At 42.9% G+C, this 17,887-nt stretch overlaps 1 protein-coding gene across 1 annotated transcript in view; it reads right to left on the bottom strand.

The window, feature by feature from the left end:
• Positions 1-3,797: 3,797 nt before the first annotated feature.
• LOC136630545 (tumor protein 63-like) overlaps positions 3,798-17,887 on the bottom strand; it is a 56,435-nt gene continuing 42,345 nt past the window's right edge. The window contains exons 4-5 of the mRNA XM_066605514.1: positions 5,337-5,393; positions 3,798-3,824 (exon numbers count right to left, since the gene is read on the bottom strand). Of these exons, the coding sequence (XP_066461611.1) occupies positions 3,798-3,824; positions 5,337-5,393 (84 nt within the window). The remainder of the gene's footprint in view (positions 3,825-5,336; positions 5,394-17,887) is intronic.

The raw sequence follows: 17,887 nt of genomic DNA on the forward strand, positions 1-17,887 counted from the left end.
TACCCCCTAACCCCGGACTGGCTCTAAATATCGATTCTGACCAACTAACCTATAGCATACACACCCCAATACTACACATTTTGATAGCTACCAGGATATCTATTGCTCGATTTTGGAATGATAAATCTACCCCTTGCATCTCTGATGCACCCGTGTGACTGAGCCCTGAAAGTGAAGAATCCTATTAAATCTGTGGCCTAGAGATATAGCTTTTACCCTAGTGTTAAGTGCCATTAATATGGATTTTGAAACAGGTAGATGGTACGTGATGGCACAGTGGTGACAAACAGCTCATTAAATGGATCCATTTAAGCCTGAAGAAGAACCCTGCGTTGGTTCGAAAGCTTGCTATTATTACATCATGTATTTTTGTTAGCCATTAAAAGGTATCATATCAACAAGATTACGTGGTTTCTCTTGCTGGGAACAATCACATTTTGCTCTACTGTCTAACACGGTACCAAACCTTTGTTTTCATTAAAACGGACAAGGTTCGACTAATAAATTGCTGATTTATTCTAGAAAAAGACTAGCAGTGCTACATACCTGTATATGTTGTATATGTACAAAAATATACAGAAAAAAGATGTGCAGTGGAGATAAGATTTACAGCCATACACAACAGTCAGTACTTAAAATAAACAAGGAAGGAATAACAGAAAGCTACCAGATTTGGGATGTTTGACTCAAGGTTCTGTTTGCAAGGAGTCACAGGAAAAAATGGGAAAGTCCTTACACTGCAGCGTACCTCCAAAGGTCTGACACCCGTTCCCTGTGCCCCCCTGGATCCTAAAGGTTTCACCGGAACACACCTCTCCCTGCCCTCTCTGAGGTCATTCACAGAGAGTTGGGGTAGAGATGTAGTTACCTGTGAAAAAAACATAATTCCCCATTTCAGCCATATCTCTGCAGCAGATCCTCTGATTGGGAATATATGCCTAGCATATTTCTGGTTATGATTTTATCTACTCAGTGATACCAGCATGACCCGAAAATTATACCCAGGTATGCGAGCTAGGACATTCGCACGACCAATAATCCTTATTAAGAGATTTTCTTCTGATTTGAATTTTGGAGCCACTGTGTCTGCAAGAAGGGAAAGGGACTTGTTATTTGTATAGCACCAACTTATTCCGCAGCGCTTTCAGGTAATTTTTAAAAAATTTATTTTATGTATTACCCCCCCCCCCCCCAGCAAACTGGGTACTTATTTTACCAACCTTGCGGCGATTAAACTTGCAATCTTCAGGTCATGAACGAGGGCTGAGGAGTACATACTGCTGCCTTAACACTCTGCACCACAAGAGGCCCTTGAAATAACAGAGGTGTCGAATCTCGCTGGCAGAGGGCAATTAACATCCCCCGTCACTGGCTAACTTTATTGCCATCATGATCAAAGACTTCCTGAGGCCAAATGTATATCAGAGACCTCGGCCAATGTTTTAAGGAGGAAGGGGGCATTAAAAAAATATATTTAGTTGTTCCACCCAACTTCCCATAGCCCAGAACAAGAAGCTGATAGTTGGACAGTTGGGTGACACTTTACCAATATCATTATACCACACCTTGCACTAACTATGGCACCATAACTAACATTATTCACTGGCGATAAATTTCAGGCTAATTTCATATTGTAAAACAATGTCCATGACCCCACCATGGCCAGGGATTTTACATGTAACATAACCTGGAGAAAATAGTGTACTCACAGCTGTCCTTAACGAGACTTTCACTACACTGGGACTCACTTATATTCGTCTGCGCAGACTTTTACCTAGCCATCTTTCTCTGCATCAGGGTAACAGAAGGGAGAATCTGTCTCTTCCCATTCACTGTGGGGTACTTGGCTCCGATGGTCCAGATGCGCTCCATTGTTCTGCGTCCGCTTTTCACCTGCTATTGCAGCCAGAAAGGCATGGCCATTCTTCAGCTGTGCAGCAGACCTTTCATGGGCCCCTTTCAGCTTGTGGTCTCTGGTCTCTCTTTCTCTGTTTTATTGGCAGCTCTGCCACTGTGCTGGTGCCCTGGTGCAGTTGTTCTCTGCCACTTTAGGATACTACTCTCTACTCTGCTGCCCCTTGCTGGTGCTGCACCACACACACTGACTGCGTGGCACAGTTATTTTTCCTTTTTATATTGTGTCTCTTGCACCCGGAAGTTTGGAATGGTTCAATGGGCGAGGCTTAGTCATATTTATTGTCCTTACTGTGGGGCGGAGCTTCACTGCATTACATACTTGCTGAACTAGACTTGCCACTGCTGCAACACTCAGGGGGTGCAGAGCCATCTCCCAGTGACTGAAGCATGCTGCCTCTCTCTCTGTCCCCTCGGCCTCACCACTGGCAGGGAATGGGGCTTAGTGTGGCCTTCAAAGGTGCTGTTAGAGTGGCTCAGTGGCTCACACACTCAGACAATGTGTGTGAATAGAGCTTGAAGTGCTCCCTTCAACCTCGTACAGAGTACTAGTTCTAGTAATGTTATGACATTCCTGCTGCACAATATAATTTCTATAGCTGTCACATTGAGGGGAGGGGGGAACAACATGCAGAGCCCCTTCATAGGACTTTGGTAAAGGTCAATGAGGCCTCTATGGTAGCTTTCTTCACCTCTCATTTCATATGGAGACATATAGAGGTTGGATTCTGTACTCTTCCCTACAAGCATTGTACAAAGAGTCTGATAGAGCCTGTATGACAGTGCACAGTTGCTGTGTGGCTCTATACTAAGAAGCCCTAAATATGAAATAGCTCAGTGATTCATCCAATAGTTGCAAAAACATCAGATGTTGAAAAAATTAAAACTAACATTTAAAAAAAGCCAGTGTATTTAAAGTTGTCTTCAAGAATTAGAAAAACACAACAGCGCCACAACTGTCTATGGGTTGCACCTGGTATTGCAACTTAGCTCTATTCAGATGAATACTGCTGACCTGCAATATCGCACACAACACATGGACAAGTGCGGCACTGTTTTTGGAAGAGAGCAGCCGTATTTTCTATTACTGGACAACCCCATTAATAATAATCACCTTAATTTATATAGCACATGCATATTACACAGCACTTTATATTACTTGACAGGGGCGTAACTACAGGGGATGCGTTTGCACGCGGGCCCAGGAGCCTTAGGGGGACCATCAGACCTACGTTCTTCATGTAGGAAGCCCAGTATAATGAATTAAGCATTATACTTTGGGATCCTGTTACAGATTTTGCATTGGGGTCCAGTACCTTCAAGTTAAGCCTCTGTTACTTGATAATGGGTTCTGTCCACATTGGGGCTCACAATCTCTATTCACCTATCTGTATGTTTTTGAAATGTGGGAGGGAACCAGAACACCTGTAGGAAACACACGGAAAGAATGTACAAACTCCATGCAGATGTTGTCCTTGGTTGGATATGAACCCGGGACTCCAGTGCTGCAAGCAGCAGCGCCATTAAGGAAGGTGTTTGTTATGCAATGCAGAATAGATGTTTGCAAGTAAGCCAAGACAATGGGCACTGGAGATTCAATTAAGTATATGTCTGACATGATATTCCCTGTGTAAGTGGACTGATCTCTATCTCTGTACACTGTGACATAAGCCGGCTTTCACTGCTAAATTCCGTTGTCTATATCTGCCCTTCTCACCTCTTCTGCCAGAAGACAGGCTATATAACCGCATCTATTGGAGACATCTTTTAGACTTTCCCACAGACAGGTGATGGAGGAACCTGCACCCTGAGGCTTAGAGAAGTAACAAGGCTCTGAAAGAGGTATTTCACTATACAGAGATCTACCGCCCCTCCTCCTCCCCTCAGGTCATGCTTTCTGCCAGTGTAAACTGAAAAAGAAGAAGGAAAGAAAAATCATAGCCACAAGGAACGCAAACACACCTTTACACACAATAAGGATCATTATTTCTTGCAGTAAATTAGTACAAAACAATATTGGCATTGATTCTATTGCTGGTGCTAAAAAAACATAGACAACTCGGGTTGGGATGTATCAAGACACTGCATTATTTATACTAGTAAGTAGCAGAAAAGCGCGGGGAAGCCATAGAAAAATATAGTCTCTGCACACTGCCCTTCACTGCAGATTATAGTTTGTCTGTGTTGCAGGCGGACTATAGACTGTTGTAACAGTCAGATGGAATTGTTCTGTATTGCAAAAGGAGCAAATCCAATACAGAGAGGAAATGGGGGAAATGTAGTAGACAAATAATCTCCATATAAAAGGTACGCTCTAAGGCCTCCCTCACACGGACGTTTTTGTACAGCCTTTAGTGCTGCCTTTTCAGCGTTCCACTAAACGCCGTACAACACTCGTAATCATTTCAAAGGGGCTGTTCACACAAGCGTCTACAACGCTGCACTTTGACAGTGATGCATGTTCTATCCTTGGCCTTCTTCAGCCCTGCGTTGCTGAAAACGCGGCACAACTTTGTACCATGTTTTTGGCATCGCTAAATGCAAGCACTAGCTGCACTACCAAAGAAAAAAAAATTACTCACCTAGCTGGTGCTCTATGGGTTGCCTCCGCTGTTCTCCGGAGCTATGGGCAGGCTGCCGGGCACTTGTCATGGCCGACAAAGCATCTATTGGTAGTGACAGGGATTGAAATCCCCACCTCCAGAGAGAGTGCTCTGATTGGCTGAGCTAGGTGAGTGTCAGCTGGCTTTGCCAATCAGAGCTGGCGCTTGATGCACCAATCACAGCCATCAAATGGTTCATCACAGCTGTGTAACGGGGGCAAAACAAAACCACTGATTTCAATTGATTTCAGTGGTTTCATTTTCACTTCTGGGATTCCCAACTGTTAATTGCTCCGCATGTACCGTATTTCCCCAAAATATAGGACCTACCCTGAAAAGGTAGACTACATTAAAAAAAAAAAAAGCATTACCTAGTCAGCACAGTCCGGGTCCCTGCCGCTACACTCCAAAGTTCCGCAGCTCCGCCATATGTCCTTCACTCTTTGGCCACCGACAGAACATCACAGCCATCGTGTTGTTTCAGCGAGCGCTGCAGTGATTGGCTGAGAGAAGTGCTTGCTTAACCAATCAGAGCCAGTGCTTCCTGTAGGCGGGATTTATGAACCCTCAACCAGGAAGTGATGTTCTGTCGGCAGCCAAGGAGTGAAGGATGCGCAGCAGTTAAGAAACTTCAGAGAACAGCGAGAGGTAACCGGACTACATCAGTGTAGCGTCCGATTACAGGGCCCACAGCCGAGGAGACAGCGGGGTAGAGAAAGGCCTTGTCACAGGACTCTTCCACCTCCTCCCCTGGGGGTAGCTTGGAACCCGACCACATTACTGCTGGGGGAGATCACAGGGGTTGTAACCGAGGGTTACCTTAAGTCCAATTGTCACTCGTGATGCCACTGTTCCATCCTCTACGGTGGATCTTACCTATGAAATAAAGTAGTCCACACACAGGGCAACTTTCTGAACAAGAACCGGTAATGGTTGGTTCTGTTCGTTTACTGTAATCTTCTCAACGCAATGCCAAAGAAACAGTCTTGGTACAAGTACAACAAACCAGAGTGGTGCAACAGGGAGGATTCTCGGGATACTCGGATAATCCACAATCCCAGTTATCTATGTGATGCCACTCCCAGAGACTCTCTCTCTCATGTTGTCCTCTCCTTGCTGTGAAGCGGCTCGTCCTACTCCCAGTGCTCAGTAGCAACACTGAGGTCTCCTGGGTAGAATGGGCCCAGGCTGAGCATAAGGAAGTGGTTCGGCTTCCTCCATTCCCTCCACACACAGACCGATGTTCAACATCTGTGCGGCTCACTCACTTGACTCACTCACGGTCAGACCTCACTCCTTTCTCCTGACTGACAGACTTCAGACTCCTCTCCTTGCAGTCTTGCAAACACATGTACACAGCATGATAATGTGACTTACAAAACGATACATTTTCCAGACAGGACTAGACATACCAGACTTTAACCCATTCGGTCCTGCAGGTGTGCAGTACGCATAAATCTGATGCATGCCACAAATAAGACACTGACAAGACATTGACATGAGACAGACATAAAACATTTATGGAGGGGCCAACTAACTCTTGGCTACTACACCATCTAGGTAAGTAAAATAAGACTTAGCGCTCAAGAACCAATCAGAGCCAGTGCTTCCTGTAGGTGGGATTTTTGAACCCCCTGACCAGGAACCGCTGGCTGAAGACTATAGACAAATATGCCGAAGCTTTGGGAGGAGAAGTGCGGCAGAGCAGACAGCGCGTGTTAGGTGATGTAATGTTTTTTTTAAATGCAGTCAGGGCTTATTTTAGAGGAAACAGTAGGACTTCCTACTAAAAAAGTTGCATCGCACCGCACGAAAACCGCGATTTTGTACGATGTGATGCAACACAAAGGAAGGAACCCATTGGAAAAAATAGGCTTCACATACATATGATTTATAGCACTGTTGCATCATGAGAAAAATCGAGCGATTTTGTCGCCCCTGTGAGAAAGTGATCTCATGCTGAGGAATTCAACTCTTGAAATACAAGGGTCAAACCTTGCCGCAGATCTGCAATTAAAAATGCAGCCAAATCCGCACCATTAGGGCTCCTGCACACTTGCGTTTTTCTTGAGCATTTTTTTCGCACGATATGGGTGCCCACCCACTGGCGTTCGCGATTTTCGTGCGTGAAAAATGCCGCGTTTCCGCTGCGTTTTTTGCCGCGTTTCCGCGGCGTTTTCGCGGCTTTTCCATTAATTTCCATTGATTTTCATGGGTGCATTAGGAGAAAAATAAGGACACATATGCAACTGACAGTTCCTATGTTAAAAAACGCAACGCAACGCAAAAAAAAACGCCAGTGGACAGGAGTACATTCAATTCTAATTGCTCTTGAGAAAAAACGCAAAACGCAAAGAAAAAAAAATCGCCAGTGGGTGGGCGCCCTATCACTGCATTTTTTCAGGTGATTGTCAATGGAACTTTCTAATATTAAAAACGCATCGCACAAAAATTGCAAAGCACAAACTTGTGATGTGTTTTTAACATTAGAAAGTCCCATTGACAATTACGTGAAAAAAAACGCAGCGATATCGCATGAAAAAAAAACGCGCAAGAAAAACGCAAGTGTGCAGGAGCCCTTTGGGAGCAGTTTGAGTGCATATTTACTGTAGGTTTTCCGCTGCAGAAAGCCCACAACAAATATGCCACATGTGAAGGTAGCCTCAGGGTCAGGGGTGTAACTATAGGGGATGCAGGGGATGCGGTTGCACCCGGGCCCAGGAGCCTTAGGGTGCCCATAAGGCCTCTCTTCTCCATATAGGAAACCCAATACTATGAGTTAAACATTATAGTTGGGGTCCCTTTTACAGGTTTTGCATCGGGGTCCAGGAGCTTCAAGTTACGCCTCTGCTCAGGGTATATTCAAAAGCAGTGTAAATGCTGCGGATTAACTGCCGAAAATTTGCAATGTTTTACAGTACAAGCAATGTGGATAAGATAAGAAATGTCTTCCACACATGGCATAAAAATATCTACAGCAAAAAATTCACCTGTGGTGTAGATTTTAAATCTGCAACATGTCAATTTATGCTGCTGACTTTCAGTTCTGATATCACAACTTCAAATATAACGTATAGTTTAGAGGCTGCAGTAGCTAGTGTATGGGGCATCCAAACCTACTGCATCCAATGCCAGAGCTCGACAAATACATCTCAGAGAAGATGTGGAGATGGCAACAGGGAACCTGCGGGGAGCCGAAAGAAGTGAATGTTAACTGTTTTTTACATTTTTTTGCCTTGGGTAACACGTCTACATGCAAATTAAATAAAGACCCTTTAACAAGGGCCAACAGTTCTTTAAACAACTGCACGAGAGCTGACATCACTGCTAAGGTCTAAGACTTCACCACTGGATCACAGGCTTTTCGCTCAGCGCATCACCTCCTACGTGAAGCGCTGAGCGGGGAAGGTTTACACAGGAAAAGAAGCCAGCGAGCCAAAGAGGTTTTTTAACCCCTTCATGATGCGGCCCTTTGTTTTTTCCATTTTCTTTTTTTTCCTCCACACCTTAAAAAAATCATACCTCTTTTATTTATCCATCGACGTCGCTGTATGAGGGCTTGTTTTTTGCGGGACAAGTTATATTTTTCAATGGTGCTATTTAATGTACCGTATAATGTACTGAAAAACTTTTAAAAAATTCTAAGTGGAGCAAAATGAAAAAAAAATGCCATCTTTCAGTGCGTCTTGTTTCTACGGCGCACAAACTGCAACAAAAACGTCAGGATAACTTTATTCTATGGGTCAGTACGATTGCAACGATACCAAGCTTATAGGTTTTTTTTTTACTATACTACTCTTTTTTTTTCAAAGACATTTAATTTTTTTCAATTATTTTCTGCCGTCATCTTGTGCGCGCAATAACTTTTTATTTTTCCATCGATTTAGTTCAGCAATGGTTCATTTTTTGCAGAATGTTCTGTAGTTTCTGTTAGTACTAATTCAGAATATGTACAACTTTTTGATCGCTTTTTATTGCGTTTTTTCTGGGATACAGGGTGACTGAAAAAGTGCATTTTTGTTGTTCTCTATTTTTTTTTCAGACGACATTCACCGCACAGGGTAAATAATGTGCTACTTTGATAGATCGGACTTTTACGTACGCGGCGATACCAAATATGTATTTTTATTTAATTATTTAGACTTTTTAATTATAGATATAGCAAAAGGGGTGTGATTTAAACCTTTATAACTTTTTTTTTTTTACAGTTAAAAAAAACTTTATTGCTCTTTTTTTAACTTTACTTTTAAGTCCCCCTGGGGGACTACAATATGCGATTCTTTGATCGCTCCTGCAGTATGACGTAATGCTATAGCATCCCCCAAGGGGATGGCTTGATAGGCAGTCTCTCAAGGCAACCCTGGGGCCTTTCAGAAGGCCACCGGCAGCCATGACACCTGCACGGTTCCCCCGATCTCATCGCGGGGGGGAGGGGGGTGCATTGTCAGAATTGAAAGCGGCATTTAAAGGGTTAATAGCTGCAATTGGCCGAACGGCCGATCGCAGCTATTGCCCGCGGGTGTCAGCTGTACTAAACAGCTGACACCCGCGCTGTATGCAGAGAGGTCGCCCCGCGACCTCTCTGCATACATACCCCAACGCTCCGGGACGTAAATGTATGTCCTGGAGTGGGAAGGGGTTAAACTGACTGCAAAGTCAGCTTAACAAGCCACAAACGACAAGTGATGAATTTTTTTGCATTCACATTGAGCGATTATCACTCAAATTAGTTCGTTTGAATGAATTTTGAGCGATAATCGTTACATGTAAGTGGGCCATAACTCAGATGCTCTATATAGCATTATACAGCTTAAAGGAGTTAAGTGTCTGCCCACAGAAGACAATGGCTTGGCAGTTAGTAAACAATTATTATCTTTATCCGTTTAGTCAAGGCCCTCTCCATGCTGATCCATAAAGTTCTGTCTTGCACGCCTTCTTTCAGTTTGATCATTTGCATGTTGGTGTTGGCTTTGATGGTATCAAGCCAATGCATTCTTTGGTGGCCAGGTCTTCTTTTGCCACTGACCACTCCAAATGATTAATAAGCACTTTTATACAGCAATGATAACTCATTAGGCACTGAATAAGTTGGACATACAATAAAGTCACATAGACAGTGTCAGTTCAGCCGCGATCTATGCAAAGTGCAGATAACTGAATCCCCTCTGCTGGCCGTTATGAGAACAACATGAAGAAAGATACAAAGTCCTAAGCTTTACACGGGACAACTGTCCCTCTTGGGCTTTCACACAGAAGTGAAAGCCGCTCTTCCGATTGCCGACTTCCTGTGTTTACACTACACAACTACAGCTCAAAACTACACATGCCACACCAGTATTCCCTACTGATATGCCAGAAAGCAGATATGAAGTACTTACGCACTTCCTCTATGGCTTTTAATGGCAACCACCAAGTCCCCCCAGTATTGATCCTGGCTGCAACTGACTGTATAAAATAAGACCCCTGATCAGCATTTTGGAGAAACCATCTGTGGATAGCCATCAAAAAAATATTATGGTGGATGAATTCTTCTGGAGTTTAAAGGGCAGGCTCTAATTCCACCCGTTTATCCCCTGAGAGACAGCAAACTTTAAAAGCTGTGTGAGAGTGGTTCAGGGTATATCTCTGCCTTTAGAACTTATGAAGGCTAAGAGTACAACGTGGTCATGTGGCTTTAGCAGTAAAAACAACCGAGCAATGAAATGTAATAACTGCAAGGACATATTCATGTTGACCACTGTCTGCACAAAGGGGTAGTGAGAGAACGTGGTGCCGCATCAAATAGAGAAAAGACGGTCTGCATCACAGAGTACAATAAACTCATGGCAGATTCATCAGAATAGGCTTTACAGCCATACATGCTGCAAAGAACATTGCGGGTCTGCTATAGAAAGCTCAGCATTCCCCTGATAAAGACTGCAACATATAACACCTTAGTCATGCACAAAAACAAAGTGATCAATTTTTTTTTTATTTCTTAGAGAAGATCATTGAAAAGCTTTTATTTCATTCTCCTGACCGCAGACTCAGCCACGACGCAAGAGATGTCTGCAGACCAGTGGAATGTCATTTTGTGAACTCTGTACCGGCTACCGATAACAATACATACCCCAAGAAGTGATGCAGCTAGAATGGCACACCAAGTGATATACTATTTTATTGCCCTAAAAGTCCCTCACATTCTAGATTCTGCAATTATCCTTACTTTGAAATATATCATACAGTCCCAGATTATTGAATGATTTATTTTCACACTGCATGTTTATCCTTTTATGCCTGGTTATCTAACTTATCACAGAGCCAGATTTAGGATTGTTAGCATTTGGGTTGGGTTGATTCAATAGAGGGGCTTTCCAACTATACAATTGCTGTATTCCACAAATGATCCTTTTTCCCCTTCTATTTCCACCTATTAAAAATATCTTTTATACCCCTGGATGAATAATAGGAGGGTTTCTCATAAAGCCTCCGCCTAAATAATAGTGATTCAGGAAATTTACACTTCCTATGATTTATACTGTACCTCTTTATCTTTTAGGTCCTGCAAATCAACCACAAAACATATGTAATGCAGTTGAGTGGTGCTATGTGCCCCTACAGAGCAGCGACTTAGCTGCTACTGTCTTGAGAAATGCTGTTGCGGTCGCTAGGATCCCCCCCCCCCCCCCCCCCCCAGCCCGAGATTGAGCCAGGTGAAGGGGTAGAATGGTGAAGCTCTCAGAGCAGTGTAAAAGAAGCCCCACCACAAGTCAGTGCCACGGCTAAGGTGGGGAAGGCAAAGAAGAGTTGCCCAAAGTGCTAGTTGCAATGCCCCGTTCTTCCTCTCAGATCAGTAGCAAGGAAAGGGTTAACAGAGGCACTTTAGGTGCTGTTTTTTCCCTTCTGGGGTGAACCAGAAGTTGTGGTTGCAGGGAGGCGCCCAGTATATAAGGATAGGAAGAAGCATCTTCACAGATAGTTAGAGAGCCAGCCAGAGAGAGAACAGCACAAGCAGCAGCAGTGTGGTGATCTAGCAACAGGTACTGGTGACCCTGTGGTGCCTGCTGTATGGAGGGTGGCATAGGGACTGTCTGCACGCTGGCGGTCAGTGCAAGAGAGGGTCCTGATGACCGCGGGCTGAATGGACAACTACCTATAGACTGGCTATATTAATGGCCTTGATAGATTGAAAGAACATGAAATAAGAAACTTCAGCAAGATAGTAGAAAATATTGTCAAAACCTTATTGCTTAGACAGTACTTGGAATCGAATAGTCTGTTGGTGAGGTGAAAATCAGGCATCTCCAATAGGCGTACTAAATGGGGGTGTAGCCGTTGAACTTTTAGATAGAGAGGTCATTGAGTTATCATTCGAGGCAATCTATTGATTAAGGAGAAATCCAGTGCAATAGAACTAATCAAATGAGGTGGTACCAGAAGCCCTCTTCACAAATATAAAATTCATTTATTTTGAATGGACTGAGAGACGTTCAGACGGTGGTGTTTCATGAGGGAAACCCCTCCTTCTGTATCACCACCGTAAACCACCATATGTTGTTCCAGCTGATATTATAATATAGGAATTAACCTATTGGGGTGTGAAAGATAGCAATGACGGTTCTAAGGACAATCCGTGTTCTATAAATATAGACATACTTAGGTCCCTGAGGAGCTCCAGTGTGGAGCGAAACGCGTCAGTCCGGATTAGACCTATCTAATGTTTTGGCAGAGTTTTCTCTGTGACAACGATCTGACTGATACTTCATCAGAGGGAACGATCCTCTCTGTTGGAGTGATTGTCAATATTAACTCCCTTGTGCCTCGGGGAGTTAATAGACCAACCTATTATTGTCCTTTTGATCCTGGACAACCGACTGTGGTATCTAATATAATCAGTTAAATCTCGGACATCAAATAAACAGTCCATACATAAGCTGATTATAAATTGCTCATGGGAATAAGTGAGAGAAGTCATATATCTAATACTCTATACACCTTATATTTTAATACACGTACTAAGTGTGTCTATAAATTTCTGTCTTATTTAAAATTTTATTATTAAAAGTTATGTTTTAAGGTCCAAATCAGTGAAGAGGTTGTAACTTGATATTGGACTATTCTTGGCTCAGTGAAAAAAAGCACAAGAGAGAGAGGAGTCACCGCAACATGAAGCAAATATCTTTATTTTAACCCTTTCCAATCCACTGTCTGACGTCTAAAGACATTCTGATTGAAGGCTGTACAGCTCCGATGTCAGAAGACGTCCGGCAGGGTATTCTTACTGTAGGTCACTGGACACTCTGTTGTCGGGGGACCTCTCCAGCATGTCACATACCGCAGTACTGGCTCTAGACAGCAGATGGTGCCATTGTATAATGGCAGAAAGAGAAAACCCCCTAGAAAACCCTGAATCCAAAATTGGATTGCAAAGGGTTAAAACTATTACACTTTAAATTATGGAAATTACATTTTTTTAATTTTCTCCATTTTTCCAAGACTATATAAAAAATGTTACTTGGAAAAGCATAGCACAGAAAGAAATCCCTACCTGTACTTAAAAAAAAACTGTGAAATTCACATGGATACATGAAACACATCCAAAGTTATATTACATTACATATGGGTATGGCTATGAAAATTACTCTGGTTATGAAGGTGTAAAATACTTGTTGTATGAAGAGGTTAGAATTTAGGTATAGCCCTGAACCTACAGGGAGGTGTATTGGTAGCAGACTATGAGCCCCCATACAGCCCTGGATCCTTTAGAGATGTCTGAATGGCCAGGGCACAATGGAGTGGTACATAATTGGGAGTCTGCACTATTGTTTTTGCTTGCATAGATAGGCAGATCTGTCAATCAAAATCCTGAGAAGTGTGTGCGATGATCCTAGTGGGAGCTGCAATGGTTATTAATGGGTTGTCAGAAATAAATATAACTAACAAACATCTTACTTCCACGTTTAACACCTTAATATATTTTGACTTTTGGGTGGAAATACTATTCCAAGCACACACTAATGCAATCAATAATGTTTCCTGCTTGTAAATATAGACTATAGCGTGCAACCTAAACCGACATTCATGTAGACAAGACGTTAAAGAATGACAGACTAATGGCTTTTAGAAAAAAAGAAGAGAAAAACAGAAGTTTTGTCTGCCAAGAAAAATACTATTCATGTCTGACAATATTTGCACTTGAATGTGAATGTTTAATTAATATGGAATGCACACTCTCTATTCACGGTGCACCTGCCCATAGAACAATATGCAGAGCTCTGAACATAATGTGGTCAGATGTCAGTCGGCCAATTACTTACAGATTCTGTGCATTACTGCCATTAAATGGCAAGAAAAAATCCCAGATTACAAACTGTTCCATTGATCAGCACCTCTGCCCACCTAAATACGGAAACTTTATACCGTATATACATTGCTGTAGTCTGGCTTCAACAATGATGTCATGAGGTCATGCATTTATGTTATTTCAATCATGAGGCAAACACATTTCATTCATTTCCCAACACACAGCAATAACGTTTTTAAAATTTTCACAGTTTTGGGGAGCGAAAAAAAATGGTGTAAAAGTCAGTCACTCACCACTTTTTTTCAAAAACACATCATCTTATCTCCTTACAACCACCAGCCACCCCATGCAGAGCAGTCCAGAAACTCTTGGTAGATCCTACCGCAAACATTGGCTCTGTTATGGGCCTCCTTCACACGGGCTACAAAATAGCTGCATGAAAAAAAATCGCAGCTAGTGCTGCAGAAAATTGTCTGAACAGAAGATCTTCCGCAGTGCTAGCTGCAAGGGTCAGGGGCGTTCACACGTGCAGGACTGACTGGAAAGATGCACTGCTGAAGAGAGATGGAAGGAGTTCCCAGGGGAACCATCTTCTTGTCTCTCTCTCCAGTGAAGGAAAGCCAAGCCGCAGAGATAAAGGGGATTCCCCCAGGGCTTCCCTTCTTTGCCGGGGATTCCGTTCATCTCAGCGTGATGCCAGGGTTCCCCTGCAGGAGAGAATAAGGGATTCCCCTGCCGTTGGGGAATTCCTTATTTTCCATTGTAAGGGAACCCCGGCATCGTGCTGCTGGGGATTTCCTTATTCTCCTCTGCAGGGGAACCCAGCATTGTGCTGCTGGGGAATTAATCTACCTTTGCAGGCCACTTCGCATAGTCTCCCATAGGAGTCTATGGAGGCTTCTGCGATCTCCTGCCAAAAGTCAAGACCTATTTTTTCACCACTGATGTCCTATCTTTTTTGGTGTGAATTTTTGATGTGGCTACAAATCATTTATCTACTAGTCATGATTATTTTAAGCATGTAACTTAGCTGGCAAAAAATTGTCCATGTGAAGGAGGCCAGAAGCACATACATAGTAAATGCATCCTAAGGCTTCCTGCACACAGCTGAGCGTGATGTCGGGCCATGAAACTCAGCCCAATATCGCGTTCATGAATGTGCAAGGTACCTACGGATGTGAGGCATTTTTTTGTCCAAAACACCTCCCATCATTTCTGGGATGTAGCGATCCTCCGGTGCGGCTTTCGGCCATGTGATGTGTTCTACAGTCCCAATAAAAACAATAGGTGATGCCTTCTGATGTAAGAAGTTAGAACATGCCACAAAAAAATGGCTCATGTATATGACTCCATTCAAAAGAATTGGGTTCATATTTGTGTGAGATTTGCGTGTCAGCCATGTGAAAGCAGCCTAACAGAGGAGCAACACAATGCAGAGGTCTAAAGAAACTATGATCCAGAATTGATACTGTATAAGGAAAACAAATATAGTATTTACTAAAACAATCACACAGCATTGGGCTGATAGATCCTCTTTAATGGTTTAACGAGGTACCCGTATGTTTTCCAGAACTGAGTAAGGGTCCTGTTGGATGAGCTGATTACCATTTGAACGAACAAGTGACATCACCGCTAGCTCATTCGCTCTTGTTCAGCCTGTTTAGACTGGCAAATACATCTTTGGCTTCAAATGAGAATCGTTCAGCCTTTCACATTAACTATATAAATGAATGACCAAAGGCGTAAATTGAAGCTTCTGGGCCCCAATGCAAAATTTGTAATAGGGCCCCGAAATATGTTTTATTCATAGTACTGGGTCCACTATATGGAGAAGAGAGGCCTTATGGGCCCCCTAAGGCTCCTGGGCCCGGGTGCAACCGCATCCCTTGCATCCCCTATAGTTACGCCCCTGAGAACTACTGAATGATTACTGTGTAAACCAAAAGATAAGTGAACGAGCCAACAATAATTTTTATACCTGCGTAAACTAAACAATGAACGAAAAGTGAACAATTCTTGTTCGTCATTCAGTCATTGGCTGCACTCAGGCTTAATGATTATTGTTCGCTTTCGCTTGCTTGAACGATTTTTAGAACAATAATCATTCTGTCTAAAAGTTAACTTGTTAAAGTTTGAAGCTTAATATTAACTGCATTGAACTAAGTAGGAATTGGAACATTTGTACTACTAACTTGTAAAGGGGTAACCGAGAAGGACTGTAGAGCGCATAATGACTCCCAGCCAACAGATTGTAGCCTTGAACTGTAACAACTAGTGAAGTAACTGGTGACTAATGACACGTTATGTTGTGGCATGTTGTACTATGTTATATTGTCTTATACCAAATGATGTCATGTTGTGATGACTAACTTGCACTTTATTTCAGGCATTGTACTATACATGTGAATGCCTGATGAATGTACACCTTGCATTTAAAGTGATAATATTGGGTAGCAGTAGGCTGAGATCAGGGATCGCAAGTGCAGAATGTGCCGATGGTGTAGCATTGCGCGGCATGAATTTCATCCTAGGAGGGCAAGCCTATAAGTAGAAGGTGCACAGAGCACCTAAGTTAGACAGTGTAAAGGCAGAAAGCCGCTGAACCAAAGTGCTCCTGATAGAAGTTAGGTAACAGCGAGAAGAATCTATGATTGCAGTTGGGCCTGCTGAGAGGAGTGGCGACCCTCCTTTCAGACTTGAGCCTATGCTCTTACAAACTACGTGGGGAACAGGGAATTGGTGCTCCATATCAAACAGAGTCAAGGCGCTGAGAAATTATATGGTTTTAAAGTAAATATATTTTAACCTCGATAACTATTGGTTATTTCTAGAGATGAGCGAGCACCAAAATGCTCGGGTGCTCGTTACTCGAGTCGAACTTTCAGTGATGCTCGAGAGTTTGTTTCGAGTAACGAACCCCATTGAAGTCAATGGGCGACTCGAGCATTTTTGTATATGACTGGTGCTCCGCTAAGGTTTTCATTTGTGAAAATCTTAGCAAATCACCAAAGTCATGTAAAAAACACAGAAATGGATAGGGCAGGCGAGGAGCAACATGCAGGGCTGCATTTCGGGCTCCGAGGTCTCACTATTAAGCCACAATAGTGGCAAGAGTGAGACCCCCCCCCCCCGCACTGTCAGCATAAAGATCGTTCTCCTCTGCCACAGCTGTAACAGCTGTGGCAGAGAAGAACGATGTTAGCCCATTGAATTAAATGGAGCCGGCAATACAGCCGGCTCCATTGAAAGCAATGGGCTGCCGGCGAGCGCGGGATGAATTTTCGGGAAGGACTTAAAAATATAAGCCCTTACCTGAAAATCATCCTAAAATGTGTAAAAATAAAAAATAAAAATTTATACTCACCTTTCCGCTGCAGCCGGAGTTCAGCCGCGTCTGGCCGGCAGTTCTCCTGAACTGCTGTGAGTAGTATTCAGCAGCCGGGGATTTAAAATCCCCGCCTGCTGAATGAGCTGAACTTTGTGCGCAGATTGAGTGCGTATTTGCGCACTTCTCATAGACTTCTATGAGAAGTCAATGGGTTCTATTCTCTGCCCGTGAAAATTTGCTTGCAAATTTATGAGTCTGAAGGAGCCCTTACAGTAGCTTAATTTATAACCCATAGTGTTGAAGGCCAATTTTCCTCCTCTTAGGTGAAAAAAAATCCTTCCTGTCTCCATATAAGGGCTCTGTTTTACATGCAAACAAAATAGGGCTTCCATAATGGTGCGTGAGCTTTCTAATGTACCTCGATATGGCTATAATTTCATTCTAAACATGTGAAAGCTTTTCATCAGCTTTTGTATGTATCCAACAGGAAAAAAATGTTATATATATATATATATATATATATATATATATATATATATATAAAACGGTATCTTCAGCAGCATCCAGGGTTGTTGAAAAATTTGCAGTAACTTCTTAGAGATTTAAAACTTCACCTTTAATCCATTTCGCATATAAATACAGCAACGTTTCGACTGTGTAGTGTACAGTCTTTATCAAGCCAATGCAGTAAACACTCACGGTACACTTGTCCTGTCTCACCTGTCTGGATGCCATCCCTGGATCCAGAAAGTGCTTGAA

Source organism: Eleutherodactylus coqui, chromosome 1 (genome assembly GCF_035609145.1).
Source record: "Eleutherodactylus coqui strain aEleCoq1 chromosome 1, aEleCoq1.hap1, whole genome shotgun sequence".
In the NCBI taxonomy this organism is placed as follows: Eukaryota; Metazoa; Chordata; class Amphibia; order Anura; family Eleutherodactylidae; genus Eleutherodactylus; species Eleutherodactylus coqui.